Consider the following 16043-nt stretch of genomic DNA (forward strand, 5'->3'; position numbering starts at 1 on the left):
CTGAGCTTTACGCTGACCCTGCAAGATGAAAAGTCCCATTTTGCAATAGTGGCACCGGCTTTCCCAAGCCACCAGCCAGTAAGTTAAATCAAATGTGACCGAGTCCAAGCCAGCGGTCTGCAAAGCCCAAGCTTGGCCACTTCCAGTAGCTGCCACCCCATTGCAGATTCAGCAAGTAAAGACACAGGACACCCAGGTAAATTTGAACTTCAGCTGAACGCCAAATAACGTTTTAGTACAAGTATGTCCCAACTATTACACAGACTATGTCAAAAATGCCTTAAATCTTAGGGGCTACATGCTGAAGGGTTTATAGGCAAAGTGTGTGTGATGTCTGCAACTTACATTTAAATAATTCAAGAAACAGTGTGTCAGGAAGACATAAAGTAAACATGGAAGGCGTTAACGATGGATACATGGAATTGAACCAAAATATTGTACAAGACAGACTTATACTAAAATAGCATTTGTTGTTCTTTATCTGAAATTCAAATTTAACCAGGTGTCCTGGATTTTATCAGGCAACCTGACCCCAAAGGGGCTATGAAGCTGTGAGGAAGCTACACTGCTGAACTGCCTGAACTCCTAGAGCTTCCTGGGGAGTCAGCCCTTCCCTCTTGAGGAAATGAAACCAGGGCAGCTCTGTGAGGTCACGATCAGCTCTCAGTCAGGAGCTGACACTGGAGACTGAGGAAGGGCGGGCTGAGCACCAGAGGGTCTGGCTGGGAGTGCTGCTCAGACCCAGGGGTGCTAACGTGGCACCCCAACCTCACGCCACAGGAAGGTCCAGGAGAGGGCTCCATTTTGACTTAAACATCTCATTTCAACCCCAGATACTCCGGGCATTTACATGTGCACTCCTAGGAGCTTGCTCTGCAAAAGAAGGACCAAGAAACTAACAAACAATAACCTTAACTTCAAGGCCGAGGAGTGTCTGGCACAGGAAGTCACTCATTCTGCATCTACAAGGAGCCAGTATCCCCAGTCAAAGGAGCCCTTTGCAAGTCTAAATATAAAGCCATGGCTTGGGAACAACTGATTCTCCTCACCAAGGATGCTGCAGTGGCAGTAATAGCCACCAGACAAGCCTTGCAGTCAGCCGAGTTTTCTTAGTTACACTCAATAAAAAATCACCATTAAGTCTTAAATCGATTTTGCAGTATGACTTTGGATACTGTTTATTAATTGTAGCCCAGCAGAATCTGATGACTTTTTCCAGGCATGATACTGTGCTACTACCACGAAAAATAACTGGAAAGATTATGGCATGATATGGTGTATCTGCAGTATCAACAGCCAAATTAATAATTTAGACTGAAAAACTCACTTTTCAATTAATCGACCAACATGTAGATGTTGAGAGTGGCCGTGTGCCCAGCAGGCGTAGGACTTGTTCACTGGAAGAAATTTAGCTAAGGACACAAAACGGATATGGATGTAATTGTGGGTGAAAAATCACATTCAAGACCCAGTAATTTAGCCCCGAAAGGGCTTATGCCTGAAATTATTTGGATCAGTCTAGCGGTGTGTGTCTGTCCTACAATCCCCCCACATCTGTTCACCCCAAAGGCTGTTCCAAGTCAACATGACCAAAAACAGACTCATGGTTTCCTCCCCTAATTAATCACAAAGTGCTACTGATTTAGCCTCCTCCTCTTCCCCATTTCTTCCCCTCTGCCAATTTCTTTTTCTTTTTTTTGAGACAAAGTCTCACTTTGTTCCCCTCAGTAGAGTGCTGTGAGCTCAGGCAATCCACCTGCCTTGGCCTCCCCAGTGCTGGGATTACAGCTGTGAGCCACCGCGCCCGGCCTCCCTCAGCCACTTTCATTGCCAGCTTGGCCAAAGGCAACACCATATGGTGTCTTCTAACTGGTCCTCCTCTCTCCAGCCTTGCTCCTTTCAAATCTCATGTCCACTTCTGCCTCCACAGATGGTTGTCAAAAGTGCCAAACAGAACGGATGCTCCCTCCCTGCTCACAGGATGAAGTCGACAGTCCACCTGCCATGACCTCACGTAGCCTGTCTTTGCCTGCTAGGCACTTTACACACTAGCAATACTCATCTGTTTCCCAGCATGCACCACAGTGGCTCTCAGTGCCTCGACCTGAGTCACATCCTGCCCTTTTGCCCAGAAGTCTCTGCAGGGCTCTCATCACCTGGGCCACATCTACTTGGGCTTTGGGGCTCAATTCAGAAGTGCCATCTTCCAACAGGCCTCTCGGAGCTGCATGTTACCCCTCTGCATCCAGGAAACTTTGCAAGTTTTATTAGGACAATGTCCATTAGTCTCCAACATCAGATTGGGTCCCCTTGGAGACTAGGAGAGGACTGTATCCCTTTCATCTATCCCCAGCACATAGCATGGTTTCTGGCTCAGTAGGGACAGGACTGGATGGTGCTATAAGGCACAGTACCCTGCTGGGGAGGGGGCATTTGTCTCTACTCTCGACCTGCTCTTCTCGGTAAGGTCTTCAACGTGGCAAGTGCTGCACGTTCTAAATAATCAGTGAGAGAGGAGATCAGAATAAACAGATGGCCTAACTTCAGTGCAGACTATTTCAAGAAGAAACAGTAACTTAACTAGCTGCAAGTATTTTTCAAGGAGGCATCCTGGCCCTTTCATAAATGGTTAAGACTAGCTTGGAATTAGCAGGATTCCTTTTCATGCACAATTGATATGCCAGAAGCACACAGACATTAATGGTCCTAGGTCTGTCACATTTGTTTTCAGCAAATTTGTTTTCAATGTGAACTTTCTTATAAAATTATTTTTCATGGCAAGTATAGCATAGGATTTTCACAACCTTAAAGGTAAAGAAATTCTTTCATTCTTTCTACAAATATTTACCTAGTCCATGCTGTGTGCCAGGCTCTGTTCCAGGTATTAGAGATACAACAGCAGATTAGAAATCTTATCTTCATGAACTTACACTTTATTTGTGAAATCTGAAAACTCCCTGAGGTAACAAGGAACAAAATGGACCTGTGGGCAAGAAAATATCACTCTTGCCTAAGGGGAAAATGCCTAGATAGCATGGTAAATGATCAATCTACGAAGTTTCTGCCTTCACATTAGATTTAGAAGAGGTGTTTAAAACCACAAATAACATTACTACCAACGTGCAGAAAAAGTCACGTGTTACTGAGGCGGGACACCCTGTAAGAGGGACTCTACCTAACAACTGCAAACATTATAACCTATTTCTTTGTACCCTCAAATTAACCTGAAATTTAAAAAAAATCATGTTACTTCTATTCTCTAGTCACAAATGAGGCTATTGATTGTTGTGACTTTGTCAGGTAAAGTGTTACACCATCCTTTCTCTGCCCACTACATCTGATGTTTCACAGAAAATATGAACAATGAAGAAAGTAGAAAGGGAGAAAATTTAACTCCCCCATAATCCACGTTACCACTAATAACATTCACTTTTATTTTCCTCTGGTCTTCTATCCGTGCAGAGATATGTGCATTTTAAAGAAGATTGAGATCAGGGTGGTGCCCGAAGCTCAGTGGGTAGGGTGCCAGCCACATACACCGGGGCTGGCGGGTTTGAACCTGGCCCTGGCCTGCTAAACAACAATGACTGCAACAAAAAATAGCCAGGTGTTCTGGTGGGCACCTGTAGTCCCAGCTACTCGGGGGGCTGAGGCAAGAGAATCACTTGAGCCCAAAAGTCTGAGGATGCTGTGAGCTGTGACACCACGGCACTCTACCCAGGGAGACAGCTTGAGACTCTGTCTCAAAAAATAAAAAAAAGAAAAGAAAAGAAAAAAAATCTTCGGTTGAGTAGACTGAAAGTGGGTAAGAGGCAGGCCGTCTTTGCGCTGTGCGGTGGGCGTGGAGTCTCTGTCCAGGCTGGTCCTGACATGTGGTGAGGGACACACACTAGGCTGCACAGCTTCCACTGCTGAGTGTTGACATGACCTAACACAGTCACCCAAACACATTACCTCCTGCGAGCCATCTTTTGGGAAGATGTCCCAGTGTCATGTACTTCCGAATGAGAAAATAAGCACTGAAGGAATCACATTAAGCTTCAATGGGAATAAGGAATATTCGTTAGGGAATTATCAGGACTCCGAGCACTGCTAATTCTTCTTTAAGGTCAACAGAGTGCTATTTAATAATTAAACACCATTCAAGCATCCACGATGACATCCGCGCAGTCTAAATTCATGTAGTGACAACGAAGACCACCTTTGAGACCCTGGCCTGATGGTGTTCACAGGTTCTCATCGGACTCCACATTAAAAACACTCACAATATCAAAACAACAGCTGGTTGGCTTTGTTTTTAAAATTGCTCTCTGAAAGCAAACCCAACACAGACTTTTACAGTAATTTAAGTAATTCCCACGACTTATTTATTCTCTGTTGAGCTAAAAGAAATAAGCCATCGTTAACATTCAACCCTTGTTTCCTGACCTCACTTCAACTCAGGAACAAACCTACTGGCATTCATTTTTTCATGTCACTGTTGCTTAAATCATTTTGCTTTAACTGCAACTGTTACAATTTTAGCTAATGAAATGTGACAGTTGAGATTCAAATGCTAGTTCATGGGTAAGCTGCTCTGTCTATAAATAACATACAGGACAAGATGGTGGAATAGCAATTCTGGAAAGCCTCCCGCTACTGAACACCCACCAGAGTATGTCAATGTGTGACCAAGGCTGGGAACTGCTGCCCTGACAGGGAAAAAGAAAGGAGGCTGAAAACAGTCTCATTTCATACATGGCATGAAAAACGGGGAAACAGATGTATGTGTCTGGGGGTGCCCAATGGAGGGGGGTGAAAGAGGATTTTTTTTTGAGACAGTCTCACTATGTCACCCTGGGTAGAGTGCTGTGGTGTCACAGCTCACAGCAACCTCAAACCCTTGGGCTTAAGCGATTCTCTTGCCTCAGCCTCCCAAGTAGCTGGGACTACAGGCACCGACCATAATGCCCACCTATTTTTTTTTTTTTTTTTGGTTGTAGTTGTCATTGTTGTTTGGCAGGCCTGGGCTGGATTTGAACCCGTCACCTCCATTGTACATGTCTGGCACCCTACCCACTGAGCTACAGGGACCAAGTCAATTTTTTTTCTTAAAAAAAAAAAAAAATCTTAATTAACATATAATAGTTGTAAGAAAGAGGATTTAAAGATGTGAATAAATAAGAAACATGGCCTGGAAACAGTTTCTGTGTGCAGCCTTTATTTTACATTTTACAACCTGGTGGGTTGTGATGACAGCTTTCAAAGTTGAAAGAAGTGATGTTTTCGTCACCTATTTCTAGCTATGTCTTCTTCCATGGCTGCTGATTATCAGAAGCACATTGTTCAAAGAAAATATCCTGAAATGGGAATTACCAGGGTTGAGGGAATTGGGGAAATGTTGGCCAAAGGAAACAAAATTTTGGTTACATAGGAGAGACAAGTTCAAGAGATCTATTGTGATCACGGTGATTAAAGTTAGTAACAACATATCAAATACAGTACTTAAAAATTGCTGAGTAGATTGTAAGTGTTCTCACAAAAAAAAAGATAAATATATGAGGTAATGAATGTGTTAAATAGCTTGATTTAGCCATTCTACAAGGCGTACATATATTAAAACAGAACATTGTACACCATATACAATTTCCACTTGTCAATTTTTAAAAAGTTTCTTTTTAATGGGGCTTGCAACAAATGATTACATTATTGTACCAATGGCTTTCTTCCCCCATTCTCTAGGGAAAGGCTATAAAACTCAGATGCTGGAATTCCCAGGTGAGTAAGGTGAGTGACCCAGGCCTGTACATTTGTTTGGATGTCAAACTGGGACAATAGTATTCCCTTCTACATAGCAATATGCCCGCTCCCATCATTTTTGTTAAACGTGTGACCCTTTCAAACTATCTCTCTCTCTTTTTTTTTTTTTTTGAGACAGAGTCTCATTCTGTTACTCTGGCTAGAGTGCTGTGGGGTCAGCCTGGCTCACAGAAACCTGAAAGTCTTCAGCTCAAGTGATCCTCCTGCCTCAGCCTCCCCAGTAGCTGGGACTATAGATGCCCATCACAACACCTAGATTTTTCTATTTTTAGTAGCGATGGAGTCTGGATCTTGCTTAGTCTGGTCTTGAACTCCAGAGCTCAAGGCAATCTCCCACTTTGCCCCCCCACCACACACACACACACCAGAATAGAAGGATTACAGGTGTGAGCCACTGTACTCAGCCTTCAAGCTATCTTCAAGCTATTTTCCTTCCTTTGGTAAAGAGCGTCAGATACAGAGAGATTTCTCTACTCTCAGAAAAACAACAGAACAAGCATGATAACAAAGGGCACCTTCACTGGGCCTTGGGAGCCAGCAGCATGCAGAGGACAGTGGGTGCTGTGGTCTGAATGTTTATGTTGCCCTGAAACTCACATGTTGGAATCCTCACCCAAGGTGATGGCATTAGGAGGTGGCATCTTTGGGAGGTGATTAGGTCATAAGGTCAGAGCCCTCTTGAATGGCACATCATGGTGACGAGAGTTATTAACAACTCATAAAAGAGACCCCAGAGAGCTCATTCTTCCCTCCTGCCACATGAGGTCAGAGTGACTAGGCAGCTGTCCACCAGCAAGCTGGCCTTCATCAGGCACCAAGTCTGCCTGGGTCTCGGTCTTAGACTTCTTTAGAACTGCAAGAAATGCATTTTTGCTGTTTACAAGTCACCCAGTCTACGGCATTTTGTGACAGCAGCTGGAGGGGACTCAGGGTGGGGGTAGCAGAGCTACCTCTGTTCTGCAGAGCTTCACGTGTTTCAAAGGACGTGAAGATCTGGATCAATGGGTGAAGTTTCCAGATTATAGAGGGATATGTCATGCAGGAGGCAAGCATGTGACCCCCGGCCCACAGAGGGGGATAAAATGTGAAACAGCAGCCTGTAAACGGAAGCTTCCCAAAGACCTAACTCTCCTCTATCCATCAGGCAATTTGAACCCGCCAGCTCAACTGCTTCCCTCAGGCCATATTGCTTGGTCGTCTGTTTTAAAGAAGACACTGCACTTGGCAGTAGATGAAGATGATACAGAACTAAATGACAGGCCTTCTGCCATCAAAGAGAGCTTTCAAGCCAGATTAAAATACTGAGCTGTATCATACAGGTTGGAAATTTCTGCAGGGCTGAGGCCAGAAGGCAATTACAGAGATGCAAACGCTCATATCCAGGTTGATCAGCACATAAGGAAAGACGGGAGATTCACAGAACCAGAATCACTGATGGCCGAAACTACTGTTTTTAACCCTGAACTCATGTGGGGTGGTTTAAAACATTAATAATATGGCTTCCAGACGGGTGCAGCAGCTCACACCTGTGCACTCTGGGAGCTGACGCGGCTGGATCACCTGAGTTCAAGACCAGACTGAGCTTGAGTGAGACCCCCATCTCTGAAAAAACACCAGGTGTTGTGGCGGGTGCCTAGAGTCCCAGCTATATGGGAGACTAAGGCAAGAGAATCACTTGAGCCCAAGAGTTTGAGGTTGCTGTGAGCTATGATGCCACAGCACTCTACCATAGGCAAGAAAGTGAGATTCTGTCAAAAAAAAAAAAAGGCATCCAAATTGGCCTTATAGAAATATAGAGATATTATATAGTTTTTAAAATGTTCTAAAAAAAATAAAAATAATTAATTAAATGAAAACTAAAGCAGCAGTTTTAAAAGTGTGGTCTAAGGGCCTCTAGGGAACTCTGAGACCGTCTCAGGGGTTCACAAGGTCAGAACAATTTTCATATTAAAACTAAGTCATTTGCCGTCTTCATTCTCACTCCCTATGTGGTAGAGTGGAGTTTTGCAGAGGCCATATTGTTTCAATACTCAAAACAGTTTGTGGATTATGTATTAATACTTGTGTATTCTTTTGTTTTAAAAACTTCCCCAGGCCGGGTGCAGTGGCTCACACTTGTAACCCTAGCACTCTGGGAGGCTGAGACAGGTGGATTGCCTGAGCTCAGGAGTTTGAGACCAGCCCGAGCAAGAGAGAGACCCCCATCTCTACTAAAAATAGAAAAACTAGCCGGGGTTGTGGTGGGCACCTGTAGTCCCAGCTACTGGGAAGGCTAAGGGTGGAGTCTGTTTACAGCTGTAGCCGCAGCTCTCAGCATACTGCCTCACGAATAGTGCCCACCCAGTAAACGTTTGCTGAATACAATGACTGCCAAAGCATGTGTCTAAAACTGCTTTTAGACAGAGAGCTTTGATTGCCAGCTTTAATTAAAAATGATCCCTTCCTCAGTATATTTTATACAGATAGTACAGATTTTGATGAAACAGAACATAGATGTCTGATTACTTGGCCAATATCCTCTGTTTTCATTAACAAGCTAATAATTCCACCTGCTGATTCTTCCCTGGGAAACCAGCACATGTCTGGCAGAACAGATGGCCCCTGCACTGTGGCCCGACAGAGTGAGATCTCACACTTTATTCAACAACAAAGCAGAATGGTTTCCACGGGCAGGAATCTTCCCTCCCCCCAAATAATCTTCCCTTTAATGTAAACTTGCAGATTAACAGTGATTATTAGTAGTGCTATCCTCAACTAGGACCACTGTCTCAAGAAATGAAGGCATGGGTGAAAATTATGACCATGTACACCAGGAAGAGACGTCGGGGTTGGCTTAGCCTCCGTCCTGGTCCTGGGGAGTCTGATTCAGCAGGTCTGAGGCAGCGTCTAGTATTTATTTCCTCAGTGATTCTGATGCACCATCCCAGAATCTAGAGACCACTGCTGGCCTGCTGTGCTGTCTGAATCATTAATAATGAATGCATTCCTAGTCAGCATGGATTAGCAAGACACTGAAAGATCCATAATATGATTTTGATATCACAAGCTCATGTTTCTATGACCCAGGAAGGAATTGGATAATTTTGCTTATTAAAGAATCTTTTAAGGCAACAAATGATACTTCCTCTGTCTATAGCTCTTTGATTTCTGCTTGTGCTGAGCCAATCACGTTACTCTGTCAAGAACTTGGAAAGGAGAAGAGGAGAGGTGAAGTGTGCCCCTGGAAGGCTCAGCAGCTGGAAAGCCGCAGGAGGTGGGGCTGGGCTAGCCCGGAGGGAGCCCAGGGAGGATGAGTAACAGAGGAAACTGGCCCGGGGAGAGGGCAGAGTACAGAGTGGGAGACACAGTGTGTCTGCTTTCTGCTGCCTTTCCAGTTTCTCCTGAACTCCCAGGAAGCCTTACTCTGCTTTGGTTGTGCTCACCCTTAGATTTCTATAAGCTTCCCCTTCTAGAGTTACATACACACACAAAATCTTTCTTCAGCTAGCTTGAATGGGCTCAGCGCCTTAGAGAGCATTGCTCCTCTTTATTGCCAAGACATGGGGACAGTGTGGTATGTAAGAACACAACGGGACAGAGGGTAGGAGACAGCCACAGAAGTTACTGTCCAAATCAGAAATCTTTTGGAGGGAAGAGGGTGCCAGTAACTACACCAGCACAGCAGGTAACACAAACTGGGGAGGGCTAGCCCAGGGGAGATGGGACGGGCGCATCCCATATCAGGAGACCCAGCAGGCATGACCCCTCCGCCCACCTGCCTGTTTGGCTTTATACCTGCCACCTACTCTCCCTGAGCCTCAGTACCTTCACTGGAAAATACAGATTTAAGTAATCTCTAAGGTATTTTTCTAAGAAAAATATTAGAAGGCCAGGCGTGGTGGCTCATGCCTGTAATCCCAAAACTTTCGGAGGCCAAGGCAGGTGTCTCACCTGAGCTCAGGAGTTCAAGACCAGCCCGAGCAAGTGTGAGACCCCCAAATCTCTACCAAAAATAGAAAAACTAGCTGAGCACTGTCGTGGGCGCCTTAGTCCCAGCCTGGAGGCTAAGGCAAGAGGATTGCTCAAGCCCAAGGGTTTGAAGTTGCTGTGAGCTGTAACACCAAGCACATTAGCCTGAGTAACAGAGTGAGACTGTCGCAAAAAAAAAGAAAGAAAGAAAGAAAAGAAAAGAAAACGAAAAATATTAGGCCAAGATCCTAAGTCTTCTTAACTTCCTCCTGAGAAGCAACTCAGGAGATGAGGTAGGTATGCAATGGGGTGCCCTTTGATATTATCTGTAGTTGATTGTCTTTACAGAATTCACCATCAAAACTATTTAGTTAAGTGATTATATGTTATTTCCCTTTTTTCTTTTTCTTTCTTTTTTTTGGAGATGGTGTCTCAATCAGTTGTCCTCAGTAGAGTGCCATGGGATCATAGCTCACTGCTACCTTGAACTCTTGGGCTCAAGTGATCTTTTTGCCTCAGTTTTGCTTTTTTTCTTTTCTTTCTTTCTTTTTTTTTGAGACAGAGTCTTACTTTGTCTTAGTAGAATTCCGGGGTGTCATAGCTCACAGAAACCTCAAACTCTTGGGCTCAAGCAATTCTCCTGTCTTAGCCTCCCAAGTAGCTGGGACGACAGGCACCTGCCACAATGTCGGGCTATTTTTAGAGGCAGGGTCTGGCTCTTGCTCAGGCTGGTCTCCTGAGCTCAAGTGATCCACCGGCCTAGGCCTCCCATACTGCTGGGATTATAGGCCTGAGCCCCCATGCTCAGCCTGTATGTTGTTAAAGCACCATTGAACAGCTCAAGTGGCTTTCACTCCCAAATGTTGCCAGCTGGTAGTCACTTGCCCAGAGCCTGGGGTCCAGATGAAAGGTAAATGTATCTCATCCCCGAGACCCATGCTACAGTGTTGCCTGGCCTGGGAAGAGGAAATAAAAAGCATGAACAGTCTCCTCCCTCTCCCTGGCTCCCCTGCCAGCCCATCCTGGGTTAGCCAGCCCTGACTTTGGCCTGTCCTGCCCCTCACATGGGAAGATGTTCAGATTGTCAGCATGCTGGCAGGGAGGAGGAGGGTGAATTTAATATTCTGAACTGCATGCTGATCTTCAAGGTCGGTGTGCCTGTGTCACAGGGGCTCAGACGTTTGGAGCTAGAAGGAACCTCAGCATCTACAAAAGCTTCAATTCACAGATGAGAAAACAAGAGCTGAAGGAGTAACAAATGTCACACGTACGGGCGCTGTGCTGGGCGCATCACAGCAATCACTGTATTTATTCTTGTGACAACCCTATGAATTAAGCATTCTTATTATTCCGCACTTAAAAAATGAGGAATCTGAGGCTTTGAGGGATTAAATAACTTGCTACTCTCTTTGTTCAGCTTAAACCAAGTATTTCCTATTGACAGAAAAGGAATTTTAACCCTGTCCTGCTCTGAGGACATTCTTCTTTCCATTAAAATGATCTAGTCTATCAACAGGCATTTAGCATGCTCCTACAGCGTACCAGGCACGGTACTAGGTACCAAGATGATTAGCTGGGCTACCAGAGAAACGCAACATGGACTCCTGCCCTTCCACGCTCAAGGGCGGGGGGGAGAGCAGACTGCTGGTCTCTGCAAAGCTTTGTCCTTGGGAAGGCCCAAAGGCTTTCCAGAGAAGACTTTATTAATATTCATAATATCTTCCAGGAAGCGAGCATAGGCAGAAGAGAAAGGAGGGACTACTCTGCCTCTCTTACAAATGAGAAAGTTGAAGCAGAAACAATCACAAAGCTTGACGGATATCAGGCAGTCGCCAGCCAGGCCAAGAATGGAGCCAAACCATCTCGGCTCTTTCCACTACAGTCACTGGCAGTTACCTCTGATCACAGCAGGGTTCAAGGACAGCCATATCTTGAGACAAATTCTTCTGACAGAAATTATTTTACTAAGCTTCCCCCAAGTAGCCTATCCTACTCATTTAAATTTCATCCTGGGTGGGGGGAGATGGCTCACACCTGTAATCCCAGCACTTTGGGAGGACAAGGCAGGTGGATTGCTGAGCTCAGAAGTTCCAGACCTGAGCAAAAGCAAGACTCTGTCTCTAAAAATAGCCGGGTGTTGTGGCAGGCGCCTGTAGTCCCAGCTGCTTGGGAGGCTGAGGCAAGGGGATCACTTGAGCCCAAGAGTTTGAGGTTGCTGTGAGCTGTGACGCTACAGCACTCTACAGAGGGTGACCAAGTAAGACTCTGCATCAAAAAAAAAAAAAAAGAAAGAAAGAAAAAAGTCCATCCCTTTTATCTCTCCTCTTTTTAATAGATAAAAGTCAGGGGACAACTGTCCTTCAAAGGACAAGACTAAGAGCTGGCAGTGTTGGAGTGGATTATATTACACCTCTATTAAAGTCAAATTATGAATGAATTGCTCCATAATAATGCAAATGGAAAAATACCATATATTGATACCGATTCCAGGTCTGATACTAAGTGCTTTACACTTAGCCCCACCGCAGAACATAGAGAGGCATGTCCAGGCTTTGTGGAGGGACCCTGCCTAAGAACACAGAAAGCTTTGGTTACAGAATTAGGTGTAGGGCCTTGGCAGGGCCTGCACACATGAGGAAGCCCTCGCTTCAGCTCCACAGGCTTCACCGTAAATGCAGCCCTGTGCCCTAAACAGCTATGCTATATCCCTTTGTAAGCAATGAAATTTGAGGCTGGGAGAAGTAACTTGTCAAAAGTCAAAAAGCTTATTAAATGGCAAAGCTAGGATTTGAACAGAGGGAATTTGACTCCAAATTTCATTTACTTTTTTTGTATATGTGGATAACAAAAGTAAAATTGCTGTTATTTATTAAGCACTAAGTATGTTCTAGGAAAAGCATATCCATTTTCTTGAATAGACCTTATAACCTTTCTATAAACAGTTGTCACTAACCCCTTTACGTTTTGCTGCGGAAACCATGAATCAAGGGAGATTAAAACACTACCCTGTGCTGGTAGAGAGGGGAGCCGGGATGCATGCCGGGTTTGTTTACCTGCAAGTGTGACCTTTCCCACATTCCCACACAACAGGTAATGCAAGGACAGAATGGAACGCATGGCCTTCATTCACTTAATGACATTCCCAAATGGGACCACCAAAACCAGTCCTGCCTTTTCGCTTCATACGCCAGATGGTTCCAGCTCCTTCGCAGGGTTGGGCAGATCTGAAAGTCCTCTCCCCTGTGCTTTTCAGAACAGGTTCTGTTCCGCATGCAGAAAACCACCCGGAAATACCAACACCAGGGCCCTCCTGCCCCAGTGAAATAAGGACCCACAGGGAATCTAAGGGCACGGGGAAGGTCACTCATCCTTTCAACAGCGTTTCAGTCACACGAGGAAATTCAAACATTGGCTGTAACCGGATTGCTGAGCTCCAAAGCCAGAGCTCATACCCTTAAACAAGTCTTGCTATGGATTTGGATTTGGACATGGACCAAAGTGGAGAAAGGATTCAGCCTTGGTTTTTGTTGTTGTTTGTTTTTTCCTTGAACGTGACTGCTCAGAAGAGGTGGTGATTTTTGAGCCGCTCACACCATGGGCCTTGTCTTGCCTTCACTAAAATTTAAATTATGCTTTGCCATGTGATTTTTTTAAAGTTGCCTTTTACTGCCAGATTTCAAGTAATAATTACTTCTGGCAACCTCAGTTAGAGGAATACATCCACTGACCCTGGAATAAGAGAGCTTTACTCCCTGGATAAGGCCTGGGTTTTTTTATCTAGCCAAAAGCAACTGCAGACCAGTGGGATAAATTAAGCACGTGGTGATGGGTGCCAATGAAAAAGGCTGCTCCAGTGATTTTTCTCTTTTTAAACTTTCCCTTGTTCCTCTTTTGGCACAGCTTGGAGGATGCGGGTAAAAGGGCAGAAGGGATGACCAATGAAGTCAAAAGAGGGCAAGTTTTCTGAAAGGGCTGGCTCCCCAGCGGCTCATCTGGGGAGAGACAGGTTTAGGTGTTTGCAGAGCCCTGGATGCATCTGTGCCTGAAAGCCCTGGGTGTGGGGGGAACAGGAATCCACGGTGAGGCAGAGCAGCGCTGGGCACAGATACAAAGCCGCTGAGTCGGCCTCAAGCACAGACTGGCCAGATGAAGTGTTGCCCAGCCCAAAGCCTGGCCTGGCTACAGCTGCCTCAGAGACCAGCACGGCTCCTCCCGGCCCCTCACCACTTCAAAGCCTCCGCAGCAGACAGCACAGCAGCCCCTGCTGCGGTGCCCTCATCTCTCTCTTCCCTGTCTTCGTTGAAGCGACAGGGAAATGAGTTTGGGCCCAGCAGAGATTCGGTATGGAGGGAGTGGAGAGATGAAACGACAGAGCATAAGCGAAAGCCTTTTAAAAAGCCAAGATCCATCATGTTTATTGTTATAAAAGCAACAGGCCCGCCTGCGCTTCTTCCCATATTCTCTCTCGCCCAGAAGCGAGGAGGGGAGGAGGGTCCGCGGTGCCCCGGTCGCCCTCCCCGACGCCCCCGCGCACACAGCCCGCCCCGCCTCACCTTCTCGATACTCTGGTCCACGGCCTTCTGGAAGACCCGGGCCACCAGCAGCGTGACGCTGGTCACCAGGAGGAGCAGGGACAACGTCCCCGCCGTGTAGAAGCAGCACCTGCCCATTCTGCGCCGCTCACGGGCGACCCGACTGCAAGGGCGGAGGAGCCGCGGCCGAGGCCGCCCGGGAGCAGCCCGAAGAGCTGGACCCCGGGCACCCGGCGAGCGGGCGGCGCGGGCAGGACGCGGGCTTTGGTTTCGGTTTCCTTCCGCTGGCGCAGCTCCGGAGGGCGGAGGGAGCGCGCGGGCAGTGACGCTCGCGGGCCGGGCTCGCCGCAGCCCGGGGAGGCGACGGCCGGCGACTGCGCGGGGACGCGGGCGGGGCGAGGCTGCGGCCGCGGTCATGTGCCCTGCGGCGGCCGCCGCGATTCGGCCCGGGAGCCCCGAGCGGCTGCGGCTGCCGCCCGCCCCCGCCCCCCGTCGCGGGCCCTGCAGCCACCCCGCCGGGGTCGCTGGTCCGGGTTCTCACTCTGACTCGCTCGTTCCGCAGATTCGTGCTGGGGGTGCGCCCGGGATGGAAGAGACGTTCCCCTGCCACAGAGAAGCCCCCGAGTGGAAACACTGTTGCGCCATCGTCACACAATGTAGCATATGCTTTGCAAGGTGCGCCATGACCTCCGCCTGCGAGCGCGGCCTGCCGGGATGACCAGGACCCCTCGGTTGAGCCGAGTTTTGGGGATACGTGAGAGTTTGGTACGTAAGGTCTGTGTGCAAGAATGGGAGATGTTCAAGAAACAAAGAAGGGAGGCTTGCACGGAAGGACACGGTGGGCAGGCCACTGGGAGGAAAGAGCCGTTTGCAGGAGGAAGGAAGAAGTCCCTGCCCACCGTGGGCTCAGGTGAGCTGGGGGGTGGGGGGAGGGCAGAGCGCTGACCGTGGGCTCAGATGAGCTGGACTGGGGTCAGAGCTGCTGACCATGAGCTCAGGTGAGCTGGGCTGGGGTCAGAGCGCCGACCATGGGCTCAAGTGTGCTGGGTGGGGGCCAGAGCACTGACCCTGAGAGCTGGACTTGGAAGGGCTTTTTATTGAAAGGCTAGGATATGGTCATTTCCACTATACTCTATTAAGCAAGAAGCTTAAAGCAGGTGGCTCAAAGGTGTCTGTCTACTTTGCTCACTGTGATTACCCAGTATACCTGGGCGGAGGCCTAGACACAGCCAGGCCTTCACCAGGTGCTCCACACCTCCTCATCCACTCCCACCGTGGCCCTGTGTGTCAGGGTTTCCGGGTACTTCTGAGGCAGTGGCAGACAGGGATACTGTGCCAAGAGATTTTTGAGGGAAAATGGAAGGGAGCCATTGGCATGCAAGTGTGATCTTGTGAAGGAAGGGGAGTGGGGAGAGCATCTGGTTCTACAGTTTAGTCTAAAATGAGAAGCAAGGCACTTGGGGGCAAGGGGTCTGACCCTGGCATCTCTCAGAAATAGACCTGTCTTAGTGCCCCTGCTGTGCTCAGGCTGAGGCTGGGAGTCCCAGCAGGAAGCGCCTCTGCACCAAGGAGAGATCCCAGCAGAGCTGACAGTGGAGGCTGAACCCTGCGGTCATGCTCCCCACACTAGAAGAGCTGGGAAGTACTTGTGCTGGGCTGCTGCAGGAGTAAAATCTCACCTCACTCTGGAAAACAGTGTGGGAGAGTTAAGTAGCATGACAAGCTCAACCAGTTGCTCAGTGCAGATCCTGCCTGGACCGGGTT

General features: G+C 47.4%; 1 protein-coding gene across 1 annotated transcript in view; it reads right to left on the reverse strand.

The window, feature by feature from the left end:
- The window catches only part of SCARB2 (scavenger receptor class B member 2), a 53358-nt gene extending 38717 nt beyond the window's left edge, over nt 1-14641 (reverse strand). Inside the window, exon 1 of the mRNA XM_053587635.1 lies at nt 14301-14641. Within this exon, the coding sequence (XP_053443610.1) occupies nt 14301-14417 (117 nt within the window). The 5' untranslated portion in view covers nt 14418-14641. The remainder of the gene's footprint in view (nt 1-14300) is intronic.
- Between the last annotated feature and the right edge of the window lie 1402 nt (nt 14642-16043).

This window comes from Nycticebus coucang, chromosome 1 (genome assembly GCF_027406575.1).
Source record: "Nycticebus coucang isolate mNycCou1 chromosome 1, mNycCou1.pri, whole genome shotgun sequence".
NCBI lineage: Eukaryota > Metazoa > Chordata > Mammalia > Primates > Lorisidae > Nycticebus > Nycticebus coucang.